This window comes from Oryza brachyantha, chromosome 10 (assembly GCF_000231095.2).
Source record: "Oryza brachyantha chromosome 10, ObraRS2, whole genome shotgun sequence".
Lineage (NCBI taxonomy): Eukaryota > Viridiplantae > Streptophyta > Magnoliopsida > Poales > Poaceae > Oryza > Oryza brachyantha.
In genome coordinates this window covers 15,746,990-15,763,033 of record NC_023172.2, presented here as the reverse complement: position 1 = coordinate 15,763,033, position 16,044 = coordinate 15,746,990, and the positions used below count along the sequence as shown (strand labels likewise).

The 16,044-nt window shown below is 40.5% G+C and overlaps 2 protein-coding genes across 3 annotated transcripts; both read left to right on the top strand.

Annotated features, from left to right (window-relative positions):
- The first annotated feature begins 405 nt into the window (after window positions 1-405).
- LOC102702046 (VAN3-binding protein-like) lies at window positions 406-5,514 on the top strand. 2 transcript variants are annotated; one of them, XM_015841730.2, is made up of 10 exons: window positions 406-439; window positions 988-1,151; window positions 1,778-1,833; window positions 2,142-2,318; window positions 2,487-2,639; window positions 2,729-2,794; window positions 2,920-3,316; window positions 3,405-3,530; window positions 4,158-4,262; window positions 4,869-5,514. In XM_015841730.2, the coding sequence occupies exons 3-10, from the start codon at window positions 1,792-1,794 to the stop codon at window positions 5,063-5,065; spliced, it is 1,263 nt and encodes a 420-aa protein (XP_015697216.2). In that variant the 5' UTR covers window positions 406-439; window positions 988-1,151; window positions 1,778-1,791; the 3' UTR covers window positions 5,066-5,514. The 2 variants fall into 2 exon arrangements, with proteins under 2 accessions (XP_015697216.2, XP_006662617.2); XM_006662554.3 differs by lacking the exon at window positions 1,778-1,833.
- A 2,132-nt stretch (window positions 5,515-7,646) lies between these two features.
- On the top strand, window positions 7,647-13,429 carry LOC102717098 (dynamin-related protein 1E-like). Its single transcript, XM_040528155.1, has 15 exons — window positions 7,647-7,932; window positions 8,046-8,109; window positions 8,200-8,307; window positions 8,911-9,012; window positions 9,278-9,328; window positions 9,411-9,472; window positions 10,280-10,370; window positions 11,384-11,448; window positions 11,525-11,719; window positions 11,806-11,925; window positions 11,999-12,069; window positions 12,171-12,396; window positions 12,486-12,536; window positions 12,628-13,002; window positions 13,081-13,429. The coding sequence occupies exons 1-15, from the start codon at window positions 7,786-7,788 to the stop codon at window positions 13,207-13,209; spliced, it is 1,857 nt and encodes a 618-aa protein (XP_040384089.1). The 5' UTR covers window positions 7,647-7,785; the 3' UTR covers window positions 13,210-13,429.
- Window positions 13,430-16,044: the final 2,615 nt, after the last annotated feature.

The window sequence follows — 16,044 nt, the reverse complement described above, 5'->3', positions numbered from 1 at the left end:
GAGTGGGCATTTTGCGCGTCGAGTCCCCCCGCAGGCCGCAGCGGCGTCTCCTCCCCCTCCATGAGGAGGATGAACGGCCGGCCGAACTCGATGAAGGACAGCGCCATGGCTGCCGCGGTCAGCTCGGAAGGTTCTAGAAGCTCGTGGAGCGAGGGAGGCGGCGGCGCGACCGCGCGAGCGGAGTGAGCGCTGTGTGTTAAAAATAGGAGTAATAAATAATAATAAAAAAATATCTCCGCTTCATGGGCCTAGATGGGCCGAAATGGGTAGGTTGGCAACTTGCATCGAGCACGCAGCCCAGACGCCGACGACTCCCACTCCCACCGGCGACGGCGACGGCGGCGGCACTCGCCGCTTCCACCGTCGCCTATGCAAAAACCGCCGCCGCAAGGGTGGGGGTGGGGGGGGGGGGATTCCGTCCACATACGCGACAGGGCAGGTAACGTTGCTATTTCCTCCTCCTGGCTTCAACGAGACAAGATACATGTAAACCTAGGGCTAGAATCCAACGCTGCAAGGCTGCATATGAAATGCCATTGTCAGCTTGGCCCTACATGGTGCTGCTGATCCATGTAGCACGCTGGAAAATTAGTACCATCAGTAGTGGTAGTAGTAGTAGTACTAGTTAAGCCTTTCATTGATCCCTTCGCCGTGGTTTGCTTATAGCTTGTTTTGTGCCTAATCACTCGTACGCTGAGATCTAATTAATTAGTAGTTCCAATCATTTCTTGTTGGCATATAAGGATAGTTCTCCTGCCATATAGATTCTATTTGTTGTAGCTAGTGGACGAATTGCCATCTATCATATGGTCACATATACCTTTTTTTCTTTTTTTTCAGACGCGCAAATTGTGTTGCATATGTCCCGTATTTATGTGTGGCAATTATAAAAAACCATGACAATATGCCACTAGTAGAATCATCTTGATATTACACATTTGGCTTGTTTTAAGAGGGGTCATTCTCTAAAGCATTTTGGATTTATAGGACTTGATGAACACAAGGCCTGCAAGGGGGAAAGACTAGTCCAAACTCCAAATTAAAAGGATGTCATCTGACTGCTAATGCACAGTGTGGAGGGCATGTCCTCGCCATATTGTGCCCAATACCCATGCAAGTGTGACAACATCAGTGCATTCAAGGCTTCGCAGGTAGGCAAGATCCTCCATGAAATGCTTACCGTGCACTTATTTTGTAGAGGGACAAACTTCATATACTTGCTGCTGCAGTTCTTTTTTTTTCCGTGTCTTCTCTATTATTCTTTTTCATATAACTCTTTCTTCATTTTTTTTTATGTAGAATTCGTATAGTCTCTCTTACTCTTTTGTCAGCAGTATCGGATGTTTTGAACTTATTATAGAAAGTTCAATGATCAGTCACCATGCATTTTCTCTAAAAGGAAAGACTATATATAATTTTAATTTTGCTCCCACCCGTTTATTTTAACGTGAGGAAACATTGTCTTGCCTGAAACAAAGTTCTCTAATCATTCTGTATGTACAGTCAATTAGGCCTTACTAATTGATATTGTTTTCTAGTGGTTGTTTTCTACTGGATTGTCCATAGTAATAAATGCGAATCGCTAAACAGAGAAAGGTGTTACACTGTGGGTAGTCTTTTGATATCCCATCTGATGGACGACAATAGCTTGCCCCTGCATATAAATAGGCAGTGCCAGGATGATCTTTCCGCAGCACTCCATTCACATTTATCTGGCTCTGTTATATCTCTCTACGTTGCCTGATTGAATTGGTGATTGTGGAGCATTTCATCACAGGACTGGAGTTCGGGATGCCTTCGATCCAAAGATGTCATTCACTCTCATGCCAAATGGTGATGCTTCCGCATACTCATACTTCTATTAGATTTATAGAACACAAGCAAGCAACTACCATAGTTGACACCTAAGGCTACTGTAATCATATCCAACTGAAGTTTAGCATTACTTATGTGTTTGGCATGGTTGGATCTTCTAACGATTTCTGAGAAAGGTTCAACTATTGTTGGTATCTGCGTTGGGTGCCTAAATATTTCTGCAGAATGCTGTTGCATCTCTTTTAGCATGGTTTTAGGCCCCTTCGGTGTTAATTACTTAAAGTTGGTGTTTTGAGACCATAATATATTGTTTAACTTTCAAACAGGCAGAGAGTCCACAGATTGATGTGCGGAAGGCAGCAATTCTATGTAAAGAGAAATCACGGCGTTCGAAGTGCTGCCATCCTGCAGATATGCCGATCATTCCTGAGCAGGCAATGGAGTTCCTCTCTCGGACATGGAGCCCCTCCTCGTCAGATCTCTTCCAAGTATTCTCACCCAGTGTATGTTTATACAAAGTGTGCATGAACCATTCATTTTCAGTTCCATTTACCAACTAAGGGTGTCAACGGCTACCAGACTGTAGAGTTACTCTATTATTTTAGAACCTACATGCACAAGGTTCTTCGATAAGCTTGGATATATTTTATGTTTTACTTTTATACACGCAGACCCTTAGAACATCATCTGAGAACCTTCAGCCAGAAAAGGCAAGCAAAGATGAAGAGGAGAATGAAGAAAAAGACGAAGGCCAAGATGAAGGCACACATCTATCCACAGTCCATGTCAGTGGTGGAAAAAATCAATCATTCAATCAGACATGGGTATGTCAGTCTGGTCTCAGACTCTCTTTCTCAGCCAACACTGTAGTTATCTTCCTATGTATGATCAGTTCTTGCTTGTGATCTAACAGTGTGTTCTAGCCAGTGAGATGCCTAGCCCCATACAGCGCAAGCACAAGCTAAAGCAACCGACTTGGGTAAGGACACAGCTTGAATAATATGACAACACTAACATGGCACAGCCACAGTATAGTACACAGTAACTGCAGTGATACAGCTATCTTGTTGGAATTGACAACGGTTTGTTTTCCTTGGAAATTAGCAACTCAACGTCAAATACATGAAGGAAATTTTGCGAGGTCATTTCTTGAATGGTGTCGCGGTCACCGGACGCCAGCAAAAGAAGAGGAAAGAAGAGCTTCGGCTGCAAGCAGCAAAGGCCCACGCGTCTGTCTCGGTTGCTCAGCTTGCAGCAGCTATTGCGAGCATTGTGTCGGTATGCGAGCTGAGGCCAGCCAACCTGAAGTGTGTCGAGGCTGCTGACTGTAAGAAGATGGGTACGGTGCTGGCTTCTGCTGCCGCGCTGATCGCCACTGTCTGTGCAGAGGCTGCGGAGATCTCCGGGGCCGACAGGTCCCGCGTAAGGTCCGCTGTGAAAACTGGACTAGAGAGCTGCTCCTCCACTGAACTGCTCACCCTCACCGCCACTGCTGCTACATGTAATCATGCAAATTATAGGCAAAGAAAAGGAAATCACTTTAACCGGCGTTAATGGTTCTTTCTATTCTGGTTTTGCAATTTCTTCAGGTCTGAGAGGAGCTGCAGCTCTGAAACTGAGGGCGGATGCCAGGGGGATCAGCAGGAATAGCTCAGTGGGCATCAACGCTACGAGCTTCCGAAAAGGCACAATTCTCAGGGTTAGGTTGCCTTGTGGTGAGTGATCAAAACAATGATACCCTATACACGAACTCCACTAGTTTTCAACTTCTACTGCTACCTCTAATATAATTAGATTCCCCCACTGTTTCCTGGTCAAATTAAAAGGACTTTAAGATAGTACTATTGCTAATATCTAGTGCTCCCTCCGTTTTGAAATATAGGGTGTATTTTGTTTAGTTATGACAAGAGTTTGACCAAAGATTATTCTATTAGAATACAAGTTTTATGACATAAAGTTATTATTATTATATTTGTAGTCGAAAGTACTTTCTTATAATTATATTTTTTTATATCACATAAATGATATATTAATAATCTTTGGTCAAACTTTTGTATTCACTCCTTCATTTACTTGTCACTGATGACCATTATTGTTTCAATCTTAACCGTTAATAACATTTAAATGATGAGATGGTGATTAGTAAAAGTTGTATGGTTGTATATTTGTACATCACACAACACTAATATAGCATATTCTTAGGCATACACAATATTTTTTAGAAAAGACGATCAGTCAAAGTTAATAAATAAATAATAACCAGTGACAATTATTTGAAACCGGAGGGAGTATCATTGAACAGAGTGCAACAATTAAAATATTGGTTTTTTGGTGTCATGCAGGGAGTGTACGAGTGAGGACCGTGGCCTTCTTCCCCCAGCACGGCACAGTGGCGCTGAGACTGGGAAAGAGGCATCTGCACGGGGTATTTTCAACCTACAAAGATTGTAAGAATCAAAACCAAACCCAACTCATATGCACACTATACTTGTGCTCAGTCTGTGGTTGTGTGCTTGTTTTTTATGACGCTATGGAATAAAAATTTATAATGGTTATAATTTATTTTACATATTTTCAGAACCTAACAGTATTATCATTTGCAACATTCGTTAAATAGAAAAAAAATCAATTTACTACATGCTGAAATATCTAAAGGTTGTTTTCTGAGATAACATCGAAAAGTAGTTACAAACTTACAATTATTGAGATCATCACAATGTAACGAAATGCCGAATGGAGACTTAATATGGTCATGATACACAATAATAACATTCTTCCACCTGCATTCCCACACTGTTTGTCTCTATCGATCACGCCAGAGACATCACGTGCCAGACGTGCGGGACTGCATCATGTCACCTGAAGTGTTTGCCTTTTTGCCTCGTTACGCCTGTCCCCTGACTCCTCCGATAATCTTGCATGCTTAGCCAACAACTGTCCGGTCATATCACGCTTGTTTGCAGAGCTACATGTATGCAACTGTTGTGATTTTGGCTCAACCTGGCTGTACTGATCCCTGGCTCCATTTCTGTCGGCCGCTGCTGCCGGCTCAGACGAGGTGCAGGCCGTCTCCATCGACGGCGGCGAGGTGGTGGTGGACGACGGCCCGGTGCTGTTCCCGCTGGCGCTGAGCACGGCGGCGGGTGTGGTGCAGCTGCTGCTGGACAGCCAGGTGCACTGCAAGGTCTGGAAGAGTGCCATCGAGGACATGCTGCTGTCCGACCAAAACACCAAGCACGCCAAACGCTGAGCCTTCGTCGTCAGGCAAATCAAATGCATACCTATGCGGATACGATTGCCTCTCTTTTTTTTTTTCCTGCGCCTGTACACCTCGCCTGATATGCAGAGGTGTAATGTACTATATTGCACTGCAGGTTTTAGGTTTTTTATTGTGTGTGTACTCTATGTACGACGCAACCAGATGCTGGGGCTTGGCTCCCTGTGATGTTGGCTGCAATTTTTCTACATTCTTAGGAGTGGAGCACGGCTCTCCTGCGTATTCTCCAGACAAGAATGTAGTTGCTTGTGTAGTATGAGAAAATATGAATGTTATGCGTGTACCGAAGTATGTAAGTGTGTAAGTTATATATATACATGAAATGAAAGAGGTGTATTCTCCCTTTATTTTCAGGTTGCTTGTACCAAATGAGTAGATCGAGTTCGTTCTCGTACTTGAATAATGCAAATGAATTCATGTGACGACGATGGTGGTGGTGATATGCAAGTGTGTACCTACCTCATGTTTTTCTTCTTCCCATGACTCTAGATTCATGTTGTTTCTCTTGTATATAAATCAAACTATGGTTTCGAACTTCCCTATGCTTTCAATTCCTATGGGAATCTAGTGAACATGATATTTAACTCATATGTTTTTTCCTATATTCTTGCGTTTCAAAAGGAGGCCCTAAATTGAATTGCCTTTGGAGCATGCAAATTTTTTCCACGATTATGGTGATGGGATCAACCATAAAATGCTTAGTGACTTAATTTTATAGTTGATTTTGATGTTATTATATCATAGTTTATTTTTCAATATTGATTTTTAATTAAGTTGCTAAGAACAAGTGTTTAAAAGCTTTTTTCCATAAATTAGTCTTTTTGTCGTTAATAGGCGAAATGATCATAGGCTCCCATCGTTTCGCTTTTTAGAAGAAAAAACAAAAACGCGTTTTTACAAACGAAAAATAATTTGCAGATAAAACTTTTATATATGTGTTTATAATGACTTAAAAGCAAAAGGTCGTAAAACAAACCACGCAGTTACAACTGCGAAAAAATAGGAAAAATAGGAGCCATATGTTTTCATTGGAAGTAATCTTAGTTTGAGACATGGGCCTGTACAACACATTATGGCCCATTTACATCAGCATAATTTCCTTTTGCTGTTCGATGGGCCGAAGCTGCAAGTGTTTTGGGCCTAAGCGAACATAATAGGCCCAAATTGTTCCCAATTTCATTTCCTAAGTAGGCCTCCAAATTTAGGCCCATTTTTCATTTCTCATGGGCCATAGGCCGACGGCATACAACGAAGGAATATCCTGGCTCACAATTCAACCAATCTGAGAGAATTTGAAATCGGACGATGAATTTGGAAAAGCGTTTGAACCGACCATTCCGTATTGTCCATTCTGGTCGCCGTCCACCATGGCCCAATTCCTCATCCTCTGTCTGATTCCCAAAGTGCCCTTCTACATTCGATGTTCTCTTTTTTTAAAAAAATTTTAGATTTTCATTTGTGAATTGTGCATTTTTGTATAAGATTTCTATGTTTGTGTTATTCTTATATATATATGAAATTGGAAAAAGTATTTTCTAACAGTTGTGATACATTAAAATGGTATAGACAATAAAATTAACTGCTATAAGTTGAAAATTTTATTTTAGAAATAAGAAATAATAAATTTCTATAGAAACTTTTTAGAAAATATTTAACAGTTCGGAAAGCGTGCACGAAAAACCAATGAAAAATCTTTGTAGAAGAACACATCCTATATAAAATTTTCTTACAGTATTTTTTAGAACGACGCTTCAACTTTATAGGAGCTTAAATTATTCATCTGTGCCCTCAAATAGCTATAATTAAAATAATCAGTTTATCTATCTATACGCCAATCTCAGTGTCTCAAACTTGCTCAAGTTGATCTATTCTTCACTTGCATTTTTGTTGAAACTCTTACAATTCTTAAGGCGCAAGAAGATATACTTAAACCATAATTTACCGTTTCATATCTTAACTTATTTTGGATTTATTTTAAGTAAATTTTCTTCAAGTTTGATTAAGTTCTTATAGGAAAATATAAAATATTTCCAACACTAATTCAATGACAAATTGAATGAAATTAACTTAATCTTGTAAATATTAGTACATTTTATGTAAATTTAATCAAACTTAGGACAAACTTAACTAACTTATACTATGAAACATAAACGGATGGAGTAGTACATATAATCATTTTGAAATCCCAATTCGTCCGAAAGTAAAACAAAACACTCTCAGCCCATATTTTTGCTTATTCTTATACTTATAAGTCAAAATTTAAATTTTTCTTAAATTCAGAGTTGATTTTAGGATTTTTTATCGAAGTTTGTTTTCAGCCTTAATTTTTAATTACTAAGAATACATATATAAATGATTTATTTAACTTTTTATTTATAAGTATACCGTTTGAATTTTAACGTGGAAAAACTAAACAATCAGCAGCGGAGGTTTGAATCTCGGTGAACTTCCGGTTTGTTCCCGCCCGGAGACTTTGGAATTTGTCGCAAGGGCAAAACCGGAAAAAAAGGGAAGGCAGCCGCACGTATTTGTTCGTCCCTATCCGAATATCCGATGCCTTCGCGACAGTGACGCCTCTGCTCCCCTCCCTTCCCCGCGCTGCTGCCCTCTCGCTGTCTCGCACCTTCCTTCTCCTTCTAGAACCTTCCGCCTCCGCTCCTCGTCCTTGTCCGTGCGCGCCGCCGCCGCCGGAGATGGCGACGATGGAGAACGTGATCGTGCTCGTGAACCGCATCCAGCGCGCCTGCACCGTCCTCGGGGACCACGGCGGCGGCGACGGCACCGCCTCGCTCCCCACCCTCTGGGAGGCGCTCCCTTCCGTCGCCGTCGTCGGTGGCCAGGTGCGCCCCCCACCCACGCCCGCCCTATGTCGCCCTCTGCTCTGCTCTGCTCTGCTCCCCACCTAGGTTTTCGGAGGTGAACGCTCGAATTTTGTTTGCGCGGTTGCGTGCAGAGTTCCGGCAAGTCATCGGTGCTGGAGAGCATCGTTGGGCGCGACTTCCTGCCTCGAGGATCAGGTATGATCGGGGATTCTGCGCTTGTGTCCGAAATTCCGAGTATCCATCATGTGATTTTTTACGGCAGCGAGCTTTGCGCTTCGATCACAGGGATCGTGACGAGACGGCCGCTGGTTCTGCAGCTCCACAAGACGGAGGATGGGGTGCAGGAGTACGCTGAGTTCCTGCATATGCCCAAACGCCGGTTCACCGATTTTTGTGAGCGCTCTCACTCACTCTCTAGTCTCTATGCGCACGGTGGCGCGCTCAGACATTTTCAGTGTCGTGCAGTTGTTTGGGGGTTTTATGGGTTTATGCCTTGAACTGCTTTAATCAGTGACCATAGGAAAATCGCTACAATTGCATGCACAATTTGGCTATATTTAGTGTTACTGGCCTTGCACTTAGCAGGTGTGCTAGCAACAGACACTACGCTGTTCAGTTCTACACTGCTGCATATGCGATTCTATTATTTATTGGCAAAGTTCGGTAGTAATTTTCAACTCCACAAGGATAACACTGCCTAGATAAATATCCACTGTGATTTTTCCATCTCCAATTTACTTTTGCCTAAACAATAAGTATATTGCCATACAAGAAGCAGGAGCAATCTATTGCCTATGGTGCCATTACTAGAGCTGTCGGCATATTCAAATTACTTTATTGTTGATGAATTCAAATGGTTGCAAAATGTATAGAAACGACATTTGCTTGTAGTGAATTCAGCGTGGCTTCAGAGTTTGGAAGTCTTTGTACTTTGGAAATGACTGAAATTGGACAGATACTTATTGCAGGCATGCTGATGATGTTTATTTTCTGCAGCTCTTGTGCGGAATGAAATCCAAGATGAAACTGATAGGCTGACAGGGAAGACTAAACAGATATCTCCTGTTCCAATTCATCTCAGCATTTACTCGCCACATGGTATTAAAACTGTTGGTGGACTTAGGCCTGATTTATTTTTTATGTAAAGGATTGCAGTTGGTTTTACTTATTATATTTTGTTTTTCCAGTTCCATCTTTATAAATAAGATTATGTTTTCTGTTTGAAAACAATAGCAGTGCACCTTTGATTTCTTTCTCTCCCCCATAGAGATACTGAGCTTATTTATATCCAGTATATCATAACCTCATGTAACTCCAGTATCTTCTTAACATAACATTTACTCTATTCAATGAACTATTGCAGTGGTCAACTTGACATTGATTGATCTTCCGGGTCTAACCAAAGTTGCAGTAGGTATGGAAATGTGTATCAGTTTTCATACATAGACTTAAGCAATGCTAACCAGAGAATTTTAATTGACTCCATTGGCTTTCAGAAGGACAACCTGAAAGCATTGTCCAGGATATTGAAAGTATGGTGCGCTCATATGTTGACAAGGTATATTACTTCAATATATGATATTGGTCCCCATGTTTGTATTTAAGAACTGTCATTAGGTCTTTTACGTTTTATGATTTATCCGTCTTTTACATTTTATGATTTATCTGCTGTCCCTTAAACAATAAATTGAATGCTATTGCTCTTAACTTATTACATCTACAGCTCTAAGTTGATAGTCTCCTTAGCAGTTAATGCTAACTAAGCCCATTAAATATATAGATTCAAAACTACTGTTTGCATACGTCCCACGGTCACATTACAATGTAATACTGTGAAAGGATCGCTACTAAAATTAGGTTATTAAATCTCTAATCTCTAGCAATTAGACTAAATTGTTTGACTAACTCGAGTTTAGAGTTTTCAAAATTTGCCGTTAGACCCGACTTATCGGTATCATCATCCGGCTGTCCCAAGGATCTTCTGCTAGAATTTGTGCAGAAATTTTGGTACCCTCGGCTTGTGCAAAAGATCCTTGGAACCGCTGGATGATAATACCGATAAGTCAAAAAGAGTCTAAATGCCTTGTGGGTTGATTTGGTTATATCAGGTCTGACGACAAATTTTGAAAACTCTAAAGTCGAGGTAATCAAACAATTTAGTCTAATTGCTAGAGGTTAGAGATTTAATAACCTAGTTTTAGTCGCAATCCTTTAACTTTCCTCTCTTGAATTTAATTTCCTAGATTAGCTAGTTCTTTTGTTACCAGGATGACTATTTGTTAACAACATTTCAGGAGATCATGAAGTGATGAAGGGTGCATTGTATATACCCGATGCAGTGACATTTTTGTATTTTCTTTTGCAGCCAAACTGCATCATACTTGCTATATCTCCTGCCAATCAAGATATAGCAACATCCGATGCTATTAAACTTGCTCGAGACGTTGATCCAACTGGTATGTTTTACACTTAATTACTAAGATATATTAATTTATTAACTGATTATACCGTGCTTTGCTCACAATTGTGGCGATGAATGTTTCTATATTCTTTTGTCCCTCCGTTTCTGAATCCTTGCCACCAAGCACTATTCACATTTAAACTTTGACCATTCATCTTTTTTGCTAAAATTTTCTAAATACCTAAATATATGCCATGTTATTGAAGCTTATTGCATACTTTAAACGTTTGTTTATCATAATATACTCATTTAAAAATTATTAGTGGTCAAAGTTGCAACAGTACTGGTCAACAGTGACAAATATTCAGAAACGGAGTGAGTATATGCATTAGATTGTCTTTTCTGGGTCCATTTTCTTAATATATCTCTGGATAATGTGGTAGGCATGCAGAATAATGACATTCATGTTTATGGAGAAACCTCATTCATATTTCAGTATGTTTCATCTGCGCTGAGCATCTCCTAGGTTAGAGATAGCTGTTGCCTTGCGGCCTTGCCCTAGCTGCATAATTCCATAAAGGACTAGTTCCTATGAATTATGTAGTAGGGAATTTACTTTGAAGTTGCCACTTTAGACAACTCTTCTCCAACCAGTTTATAAATGAATATCCTGTTGCCTACCAATTGTACACCACGAAAATGTGATAGCGATTAGCATTACACATCTCTTCTTCACATCTATTCACATTATGCCTGGGGATTGCTTGGCTGCTTGCAACATCTAAATTGTAACACACTGGCATGCCAGAGGGAGTATATGGTATGAACTAAACTTAAAATGGTGTATACCAGGTATATTAATTGAGACTCTTAGAGAGCCTTTGGGAATCACCAGTTTCTTTTGACTGTCGATGTTAGACTTGTAAATTGAAGCCAATGGCTTGAATTGCTGGTTCTAGTTCTTATATTCTAAAACTAGTTCATATTAATATATTCTGCGCATGGAGTCCGACAATTCCATCCTTTTGGTTCACCTGATTTCTTACATGTGGAATCCTCTCTGTTTAGGTGAAAGGACATTTGGTGTGTTGACTAAGCTTGATTTGATGGACAAGGGAACAAATGCACTTGACGTATGCTTCTGTTTAGTCTGTTTGAATTTGGGTTATGTAAATTTTAATTCGCCCAATATTTGTTCTTCTCATTAAGGTTCTTGAAGGAAGATCTTACAGACTGCAGCATCCATGGGTCGGGATTGTTAACCGTTCACAAGCAGATATCAACAAGAATGTTGACATGATTATTGCCAGGAGAAAAGAACAGGAGTTCTTTGCTTCTAGTTCTGAATATTCTCATTTAGCTAGCAGGATGGGTTCAGAATATCTTGCCAAACTTCTTTCACAGGTTCTGATAAATCCATGTGGTGTTCTCTTTTTGATTATTTTTAAGCTATTAATGTTGACTCATGCATTGCTACTTCCACCTTTTAGCACTTAGAGGCTGTGATCAGGGCACGGATTCCAAGCATAACATCTCTGATCAACAAAACTATTGATGAACTTGAATCTGAGATGGATCACATTGGTAGGCCTATTGCATCTGATGCTGGGGTAACCGACTGAACTTATGATAATCTGCATTTAGTCGGCTGGACAATGCAACACCATTTATGTGCTTGTGCAGGCTCAACTATACCTCGTATTGGAGCTTTGCCGTGCATTTGAGAAAATATTTAGAGAACATCTTGATGGAGGGTAAATATTACAAATATGCTATAAGGCATCTTTATTACCTGCATTATATGTCCATGCAATGTTTGCTTTAGAGATCTGAACTACTGGCATAAGAATTGCAGACGTCCTGGAGGCGATCGAATTTATGGTGTCTTTGATAACCAACTCCCTTCTGCTCTGCGAAAGCTTCCATTTGACCGTTACCTCTCTCTGCAAAATGTTAAGCGGGTTGTATCAGAAGCTGATGGTTATCAACCTCATTTAATCGCTCCTGAGCAAGGGTACCGTCGACTGATTGAGTCTGCTCTCAATTATTTTAGAGGGCCAGCTGAAGCTTCTGTAGATGCTGTAATATACTAACAATCTTCCTGCTGTGGACTGTGGTTGCCTGTTTCAGTATTTTATTTGTTCTGAAATCTCTTTTGCCATTGTGACAGGTGCATCATGTTTTGAAAGAGCTGGTAAGGAAATCCATCGGTGAGACTCAGGTTGGTTGTTTTGCACATGCATACGGAATCATCATTATACATTTGCGACCAGTTTATCTAATTATGTTTCCAAAACATGTTATATCCTAAGGAACTGAGAAGGTTTCCCACTCTTCAAGCGGAGCTTGCTGCTGCATGCTTTCACGCCCTAGAGAGATTCCGTGAAGATGGCCGCAAAACCACTGTGAGACTGGTTGATATGGAGTCAACATACTTGACTGTGGAATTCTTCCGCAAGCTTCCACAGGAAGTTGACAAGACTGGAACTGGAAACCCTTCCACTCCTTCTGTTGATCGTTACGCTGACGCACACTTCAGGAGGATTGCTTCTAATGTATCTGCATACATTGCAATGGTATCTGATACATTGAAGAATACTATCCCCAAAGCTGTCGTTCATTGTCAAGTCCGGGAAGCTAAGCGGTCCTTGCTTAACTATTTCTATACCCAAGTGGGCAGCAAAGATGTGAGTTACTTAGTTCCTTTTGGTAATAAGCTAACTAGATGAACTTTTTGCAGTCCTAATAATCACTTTCCTGTGTAGGCTAAAGAGCTTGCGCGACTCCTCGATGAGGATCCTGCTCTTATGGAGCGAAGGCAGCAATGCTTTAAGAGGCTTGAGTTATACAAGTCTGCCAGGGATGAGATCGATGCCGTGTCATGGTCGCGGTAAAGGTAATATTCTGTTAGTTAAGCGCCATGCTTTTATGAGGAGAAATAGGCTTTGCAATTTGATATGCAGAATTAATGGCCAGTTGATCTGCACTTTTATTGTTAATCTTCGATGAATGATCACTAATCGTTGTGCTATATATGAGTCCTGATTGCTATGTCTTTTCATAGTATGTATGCAGACTTTTAAGCACAAGTATGAATGAAGTTCCGTCTGTTTATTTGTTTAAGATTCTATAGGCTGCACATGTTATTCTTAAGGCCCTACATCGTTTCGACAAATTTTCCCACGACTGTTTCCATCGGGTATAGACTCTAGAATATAGAATTCCAGATTATTATATTTTCCATTTTGTTGTGCGTATTTGTTTTATAGAAGATGCTTATCTATTCAAGTAGCCATACAAGTATGTGGTTGTGCATTGACTATGCATGACTGCAAGTTTACGACTCTGTATATTTAAAAATTTTTGGTCTCTGTAAGCTACTAAGTTGTATTCAAATAGCTACTAAAATTCTTGCCCAGATTAGGGCCGTTGTTCGGTGACTGTTTCGTTGGATGTTGCTGAGACAAGAGCCGCCCGATAAATAATACCAGTAGTGCGTTTGAACATTCTTGGCGTGACTCGACCTGCAAGATCCATCTGCAGTCTGGTAATTTTGTTATAGGTAGTAGCATTTTCCATTGCTATGACTTCGCATGGCCCTGGCTTTATCTGAACCGCCGAAGCAGAACCATCCAATATAGGGATCGGATTATGAGCCAGCTACTGAGCTCGTGCACAAGCTTTGGTCAATTGCTTGCTTGTTAGTTTGCACTATCTGCATAAAGACCCAGTGCATGAGTGTTTCTTGTCACTTCCATACATCGGGTAAACTTGACCCTGCATTACGTTGTGTTGAACTGACCTTTGATTCGTTCGAACTCTCAGAATTCTTTGGGTGGTGGTAGATTCATACTTTCTAGAACTAGTTTATTTTTTTTCTTTCTTGTTTGGTCGTTGATGAGTATCCTGCGTAGAACGTGTCCCATGGAGCATTGGAGCAAATTGCCAAATGTGTGACACATCCCGTCATGATAATGGCTGCATCGATTTGTCTTCATCTGATTATATATGAACTTCCTCGATATAAATTTTTTTAGATAATGATTATCTGGTACTAGAATATATCATGCATAAGCAATTGATTAATCCATTGTTCTGAAACGAGCTGCTTTGAGAGTTCCAAATCGGCGTCGAGCCGTCCTGTCGTTTTCGCTACTAACATAGAGTTGCAGTCCATTAAGAACGGCATTACGTTGCAGTGCATCATTGGTTGGTCCGATATCTCCACGCATATACCAGACTGACATGTCTGCCAATTAATTCATTGCTGTTATACTACTGGTAGAGCAGAAATTTCCATCCAATATATTAATTAGTTATGCTATGTGTCATAGTCACGATGGTAATGTCTGAACGATCTTCAAGAATAAAGACCCGTCCGGCCCCTTGGACTTTAGAAGCAACAGAATTGGGGCAGGTGGCTGTTGGCCATGACTACTGCTTGCATCACTCGCATGTGATGGTTGCCCGGTCCAGCAGCAGTAGTAAATTGCAGTAAAAATTGCTGCTAGTATTATTTTTGCTGGTGATAATAATTGTTTGGTTTTGTGATCTGCGCTGTAGTGATGTTTTATTCCGTTTCTGCTGTGCTCTCCCCGATGCTGGATGCAGGCCAACCATTCCCAGAAGGCCTGAGCAGTCATGTTAAACTATAGTTGTGGCACATGCTAAAAGATGAGCAGCGGGAGACGATGTGTTGGCCACATGGCGGGCACGGGTGGGGGAGAAGACGAGTACGAGATGCCCGCGCGCTTCCTGCGAGCAATGCATACGCCCCCGCATCGCATCGCATCGCATCGCATGTCGTTGTTCGCATGTCGCGTTGCGTCGCCGGTTTCCACTGTGCAGGGGAGGGCTGACCTGTCGGCGTCTTCCGGTCATCCGCGCCTCCCAAACAATATTATTGACGAATCCTTCCTCTCCCCGTCTCCCCACCGCCGGCTCGTTCTTGTTCACGGTCAAATCAAGCAGGAGTATGCTGTTGCAGGCCACTCTCACCGTTCCTAAATCAATAGGAGTATTTTAAAAACTCAAGAAAGATCTTTTTCATTCCCCGGAAAAAAGATCAAAGTATTTTTTTTCAGCCAAGCATAGGATGACAAATGCTATATTCGTTTTAAAAAATAATTATTTATAAGATTTAAATTTTAAGATAAATTTTAAATATTTCTAATACTATTTATAGATTACTTGCCTCATAAATCACTTTTTATTTAACATTCTTCCTTTATTAAAAGATATTATAGTTTTTTCTTTTATATTTGGTAAACAATCCGAATATACTATTCGGAACGAATGGAGTACGTCCATCTATTATATATATATTTATATATAAAGTAATTAAAAAAGGAGGCTCCACGTTGCTCCTTATGGACTAGAAATTCTGAGATTAATCGAAAAAAAAGAAAAAACAAGTCAAACAAATAAAAGGAAAGGAAGATCAATCGGACAGATGGATATCGATAGAAAGAAAGAAAAGGAGTCGGACAACAGCAGCGTGATGATGGTGGCAGTGTGCTGTTTATAATGCATTACTGTGTTACTAGCCGCATATAATTATGTTTCTATATATCTCAACTCTAAGTAATAGATCTCTAATACACTTTGATATAGCATCTTCATTCTAATGAGTTCGAAAATCCCACGTTAATCAAACAAAAAGAATCTGATTAGAAGTACAATTTTAGAGTCCATTTTTAATAAAAAAGAATCTAATTAATACAACTTCG

What these genes read in the sequence shown, in the direction of transcription:
- LOC102702046 (XM_006662554.3), top strand. Translation starts at nt 1,065, where the DNA reads ATGCACAGTGTGGAGGGCATGTCCTCGCCATATTGTGCCCAATACCCA. An exon ending in TCCAAGTATTCTCACCCAGT is followed by an intron (nt 2,319 to 2,486) that starts GTATGTTTATAC and finishes TTATACACGCAG; the next exon opens with ACCCTTAGAACATCATCTGA. An exon ending in AGCTAAAGCAACCGACTTGG is followed by an intron (nt 2,795 to 2,919) that starts GTAAGGACACAG and finishes CTTGGAAATTAG; the next exon opens with CAACTCAACGTCAAATACAT.
- LOC102717098 (XM_040528155.1), top strand. Translation starts at nt 7,786, where the DNA reads ATGGCGACGATGGAGAACGTGATCGTGCTCGTGAACCGCATCCAGCGC. An exon ending in CTGAAGCTTCTGTAGATGCT is followed by an intron (nt 12,397 to 12,485) that starts GTAATATACTAA and finishes CCATTGTGACAG; the next exon opens with GTGCATCATGTTTTGAAAGA. An exon ending in CCCAAGTGGGCAGCAAAGAT is followed by an intron (nt 13,003 to 13,080) that starts GTGAGTTACTTA and finishes TTTCCTGTGTAG; the next exon opens with GCTAAAGAGCTTGCGCGACT.